Raw genomic sequence first — 5,542 nt, forward strand, 5'->3', positions numbered from 1 at the left:
ATGCTGGGAACGCGGGCGTCCAAGGGAGACCCCGGCGGGCAGGAGCCTCTTCCGGGGCCTTTTCTAATCGCCAAGCGAAGTAAATACAAATGCGTCGAAAACAAGACCGCTTCAAACGGAGGCGTAAAAAAGGGCGAGGACGGGAGGCGAAGGAGAGACGAGGGAGGCGAAGGAGAGACGAGGGAGGGCGGGCCCCCACCCCCGGCCCGGACCGCGGCCCCTCGGTGGGCGGCGGCGTCCCGGCGGAGACCGCGCCCGTGCGTGCACGTGGGGCTCCCGGGAAGTCCGACCCGGAGCCACTTTCCTGGAAATCACTGCGCTCCCCGCGCGGAGGAGCCGCGGCCTGGCAGGTGCGCGGGGAGGGCCTCCGGTCTGGCGCCCGCGGACCTGGAGCGGGTGCCCGGGGCCGGCCCGCAGCGGCGGCGCTGACTCCGGGCGGCCTCGCGTCCTAGTCCCGGCCCGCGGGGTCTGAGCCTCTCCCGGCGGCGGCGGCGCGGGCTCGGGCCGAGTCACAGGAAGAAGTCGGGCGCGCCCTTGGCCCCGCCGGGCCCGGCCTGCGGCGGCGAGGACGCCCGCGGGAAGCCGGGCCCGCCCGCGCCCCCGGAGCCGCCGCGGCCCGCCAGCTTCTCGTACTTCTCCTTGTACAGGTCCCGCTCCTTGGCCAGGCGCCCCACCTCCAGCTTCAGCTGCTCCACCTGGCCCTGCAGCTGGCACTTCTCGCTCTCCAGGATGTGCCGCTGCTGCACGCGCTTGAAGCGGCAGGACTGCGCGTAGCCGCGGTTCTTGAGCGTGCGCCGCTTCTGCTTCAGCCGGATCACCTCCTCCTTGCTGACGCCGCGCAGCTGCCGGTTCAGCTCGCGCACGGACATGGACACCAGCTGGTCGTCGGAGAAGCGCTCCTCCAGGCGCACGTGGTGGCCCGCGCCGCCGCCGCCGTGGTGGTGGTGGTGGTGGTGGTGGTGGTGGGCCGCGTGGTGGTGGTGGGCGCCGTGGTGCGCGCCGTGGGGGTGGCCGGCGCCCACGTCCCCCGCGCCGGCGCCCGCGAAGCCCTGGCCCCGGAAGGCCTCGTAGGCCGCCGCGGCTGCCGGGTGGTGCGCGCCGTGGTGCCCGGCGTGCTGGCCGCTGCCGATGAGCGCCTCCACCGCGTCCTCCGGCGTCAGGCTGAGCGCCTCGGGGTTCAGGTGGTGCTGGTAGCCGCTCATCCAGTACAGATCCTCCAGCGCCGGCTTCCCCGAGGCGCCCCCGACGGGGCCGGGACCCCCGCTCGCCGCGCCCGGGGCGCCCCCGGCCTGCGCTGCGCCGCCGCCGCCCGCTGCGCCGCCGCCGGCCCCGACGCCCGGGCTGGGCGCGCAGAAGCTGGGCGAGGAGGGCACGGAGGAGCAGGGCGTGCTGAGCGGCGTCGAGGACAACGAGCCGGGAGGCAGGCGGTGGCAGAAACGCTCGGCCTCGGGGGGTTCCTTCTTCACCTCGAACTTCATCAGGTCGAAGTCGTTGACGTACTCGATGGCCAGCGGGCTACTGGGCAGCTCGGCGCCCATCGCCAGCTCCGCGGCCATCGCCCGGGCCTGGCCCCGCCCGGTTGCGCCCCAAAGGAGGGCGTGGGGGGGAGCCGCGGGCCTCTCCCCCCCTCCGATCCCCACGGGCCCTGGGTCCCGGCGGGTGGCAAGGGCGGCCAGTTCCTGGCTGCAGCGCCAAGGCGCGCGTGTAAAAGTTTCGCGCGCAGTCAACTCACTCTCGGCCGCTGGGGACACGCTGGCTGGGTCCTTGGGCGGCTCGGGCCGCGAGCGCGCCCAGGTCACCGCGGGCGCTGGCCAGCCGCGCTCCCCTGTCCCCACGCCGGCGCCCGGGCAGGTGGCCGGGCGGGTGGCCGGGCGGCCGCCGCCTCGGGCAGCTGGGACTCCCCCGCGTTCCGCCCGCGCTCGGCCGGCCCCGCCTCCAAGGCCGAGCGCCGCACCGAGCGCTCCCCTTTTATAGAGCCCGGCACCCGGGCCCGCCTCCCTGGGAGGGGCGCGCGCCCTCGGGCCAATAAGAGTCCCAGACCCACCGCCCTCATTTGCCTATCCCCATGGCAACCCGGATCCCAGCTGTCAATCTCCTGCGGGGAACAGCTGTGGGAAGGGGTGGTGACGGCCGCGGGCTGGAGGAGGAGTAGGGCCCTCTGGTGGCCACCGCGGGGGACTGCAGCGGCGGAGGGCGCGGGGGCGCGAGGCAGAGGGTCGCCGGGTGTGGGCACCGGTTCGGGGCCTCTGGGGTCTCGCGTCCGCGACGGGGCGGCCGGGGAGTCCTGGGAGCAGAGGGTGTCCCTTGGTGCCTCGGTCCCCCCACCGCCCCGCTGGCCGGGACCCAGCTGCCCCTTCCCGGGGCTGCCCGGCTGGCGGGAGGCCGCGTCCCGCCGCTGGCGTGGCCGTGCGGGGACCTCCCGGCCTCTCGACGCCGTGACACCCGGCCCGGCGGGCGCTGCGCGGGGCGCGCGGTTATTTTTAGCGCCGGTTCAGGCGGCTTCAGGAATTCAGTCAACAAAGTTTCACCCTGGCGGCGGGATCCAGGGGTGCGGACAGGTGGGGAGGGGACCGCGGAGGGGGTGCTCGGGGACGGGGCGCGGGCGGGGCCTGGCGGGCACGGGGGTGGGGGTTTGAAGGTGCAGTCGGTGGCCCAGGGCTCGGGACAGCGGAAAGGGCAGTGAAACCGGGGCGCCCTAGCGGGGAGGGTCCCTGCCCCCGCCCCCCGGGGTCAGAGGGCGGGGCCTGAGCAGAGTGAGCCCCTCCCCATTCTCTCTCCTGCTGTTACATGACTTGTAAAAAGTCAGTGTTAACTGCGGTGTTTATGCAGAAGGAAAGTGTGGCAGGACGCGGGCAGGAAGCCGCCAGGGGCCGACCAACCCCGTGTGCCTGGGCATAGCTACAGGGCTGTGCCTTGTTCTGTTCAAACGTCTGTCATTTATAATAAAAATGTCCCACCACTGGGGCTGAAACCCACCTGATGCGCCACAGGTGGCCCAGCCCCGTGTTAGCGGGCGCCTCTCTGCCTTCCCTGCTGCCCCCACACCCTGCGGGGGGCGGGGGGGGGGCGGGCAGGGACTCCTCTCACAGGGCGAGGCAGCGCGGGGCAGGAGGGAGCCCCCAGGACAGGCGTTGACTCCAGGACACAGGTTGACAGAAGCATCACAGGGTTTGGGGCTCCCCCTAAAGCCCCCCGTGTCCAGGGGGAGGCCTCTGGACTCAGGAGTGAAGCGTTTGTTTGCCTGTCCGGGGAGAGTGCCGGCACTGGGCTGCCCCTCGGTGCCGGCCTGCTGGGCCAGACAGGGGTGGCCCAAGCCCAGGAGGGTGCTGGGGTGGAGGAGCCCAACCCCAGGGCCCACCGGGCCTCCTCCCAGCTCCTGGTCTCCAGCTGAGGGTACAGACCCGTCACGCTGGGCTCTGGCACGCCCCCCCCAGTCTGCCCAAGTGCCTCCCCTCGTCCTGAGGTCACGCCGGTGGCCGCGCGGACCGGCTGAGCCCCCACCAGAGCCCAGGAGGTCCCTGAGGCCGGTGCTCAGCTACCACCAAGACAGCTGCCCCCGCGGTCCACCCCGAAACGTGACGTGCTCCGCCAGATGGTGCTGTGCTGCCCAGTGGCCAGGGCGGGGTCGGCAGGGCATGTCTGTCCCTGGGAGGCAGCTCCTGAGCTGGGGCCACCTGCGTGGACATGGACAGGAAGCTGCAAGCCTCTTCTCTCGCACTTCCTCCCCAGGCTTTGCCTCCTGGGCACAGTGTCTGCAGGGCCGCGCCTGCCCCACCTAGGAGCCTGCTGTCTGCCCCCTGCCATTCTGGGGGTGCGCATCAGCAGCCACAGTGGGGGAGGCAGGGGGTGCCCCTCCCCAGTCCATGCCTCCTCCAGACCCACACCTGGAGTCATCTCTGTCCTCTGGGCCCAGCGCCACTGCCCTGCCCATGGCCCCATCGGGCACCTTCCCTCTCCAAGACCAAAGGCCCAGATGCCCAAGGACCCGCCAGCTTGGAGCTGAGACAAGCCGCTCCAGGTCTCCTCTGCAGCTGCAGGCCCCCAGCCCCCCGGTCCACTCTGCTGGTCGCACAGCTTCAGGCCTCCTGGACGCGGGCCTGCCCTGCCTGGGGCGGCGGGGCCACCTGCTCCTGGCTGTCCCCTCAGGTGAGGTGCGCAGGGACAGCTGGAGAGGGGACAGCCCAGCGAGGATGGCAGGAGCCAGGGGGCACGGCCCTTCCCGGGCGAAAAGCCTGCTCCTGGCCGAGGCCCGTGGCGCCCCTTTAGTCTGGGTTGGGGGTGACTGCACCTTCATCCCCGAGGGTCTTCATCGCCCTGCCTCTTGGCGAGGGGAGCCCAGAGTGACGCGCGAGCTAGGATGTTGCTCAGCCGAGGCTGAGGCTGAGCAGGTCCCCTAATGGGTCACAGGGAGTTGGGGGGGCAGGGGGGTTGAGGCTCAGAGTGGCCATCGGCCTGGTATCTCCCACTGAGGCCCAGCCCTTCCAGAGCCTTCCATGGCGGCTGCGGGCAGTCTGGTGCTCCGGGCGCTGGGCTACAGCGGGGGCAGTGGGTCCCGGCTTCCCCCTCTTTGCCTCAGGCCTCCCGCTGGCAGCCCCAAAGCTTCGCCCTTCGAGGACAGCTCAAGGGCATCCAAGGGCATGGGGAGAAGGCGAGGGAACGCAGGCAGGTCCCGGGCCGTGACCAGGGACAGTGACCGATGACCAGACGCTGCGCTGCTGGTCAGCCATCGGCTTGGCTCCCGTCACCTTCGGGGCTGGTGTGGAGACCCCTCCTCGCAGGGGGCCCGGGGGAAGCAGGGCTCCGGGTTCCTCCTGGGCCCGCCCCCCGAGCATGGGCTGGGCCAAAGGGCCTGCGTCCCCAGCTCTGGACAGGGCTGCCCCTTCTACCTGGGCCGAGGGCAGGCAGAGCAACCCCAACTCCAGGCAGCGGGCGGAGCTGCTGGCTCCCAGACCAGGTGGAGCCCCTCCCTCCTCTGCAGGGAACGGGAAACACCCTAAAGGCCCGTGCCCTCCAGACCTCGGACTCTGCCTGTCACACCAGACCCTGTCCCAGGCCCCCAAGCTGAGCCCCAACCCTCAGCCAGGCTCGGGGTCCCTGTGGAGACGCCTGGAGCGTGGGAGGTGCGCGAGCCGCGCCAGCTGCCTCCGCCTCAGCCTGCCCGGCCCAGCCACTCTCGAGCTGCCCAGGGGCCTCCGGGGAACTCGGTGTGGGGACCCCATCCCAGCTAGCCACAGTCATGGCCCCTGGCTCCCTTGGGCCTTTCCCCACAAGTCACGGTGGCGTGGCCATGAGGGACAGGCAGGGAGGGGGGCACCTTTACCCTGCCTGGCCCTGTTCAGGTCCAGAGCCTGGTGGGCAGGTGGGAGGACAGAGCAGTGGTCACAGCTCTGTACCTCTGGGGTCTGCGGCCAGCCCCTCCCCTTCTCCAGGGCGACTCAACTGCAGGCCTCCAGGTCCCAGCAGGGGCTCCCAGAGGACCCGTGGGCAGCGGCCGTCCGTGAGCTGTGGCATGGCGACAGACAGGCAGCCAAGCAGACATGGG

General features: G+C 71.9%; 1 protein-coding gene across 1 annotated transcript; it reads right to left on the minus strand.

The window, feature by feature from the left end:
• Window positions 1–286: 286 nt before the first annotated feature.
• On the minus strand, window positions 287–1,556 carry MAFA (MAF bZIP transcription factor A). Its single transcript, XM_070392486.1, has one exon. The coding sequence runs from the start codon at window positions 1,554–1,556 to the stop codon at window positions 510–512; it is 1,047 nt and encodes a 348-aa protein (XP_070248587.1). The 3' UTR covers window positions 287–509.
• Window positions 1,557–5,542: the final 3,986 nt, after the last annotated feature.

Source organism: Myotis yumanensis, unplaced genomic scaffold (genome assembly GCF_028538775.1).
Source record: "Myotis yumanensis isolate MYYU_CA2020_CCGP unplaced genomic scaffold, mMyoYum1.0.hap1 SCAF_15, whole genome shotgun sequence".
Taxonomy (NCBI): domain Eukaryota; kingdom Metazoa; phylum Chordata; class Mammalia; order Chiroptera; family Vespertilionidae; genus Myotis; species Myotis yumanensis.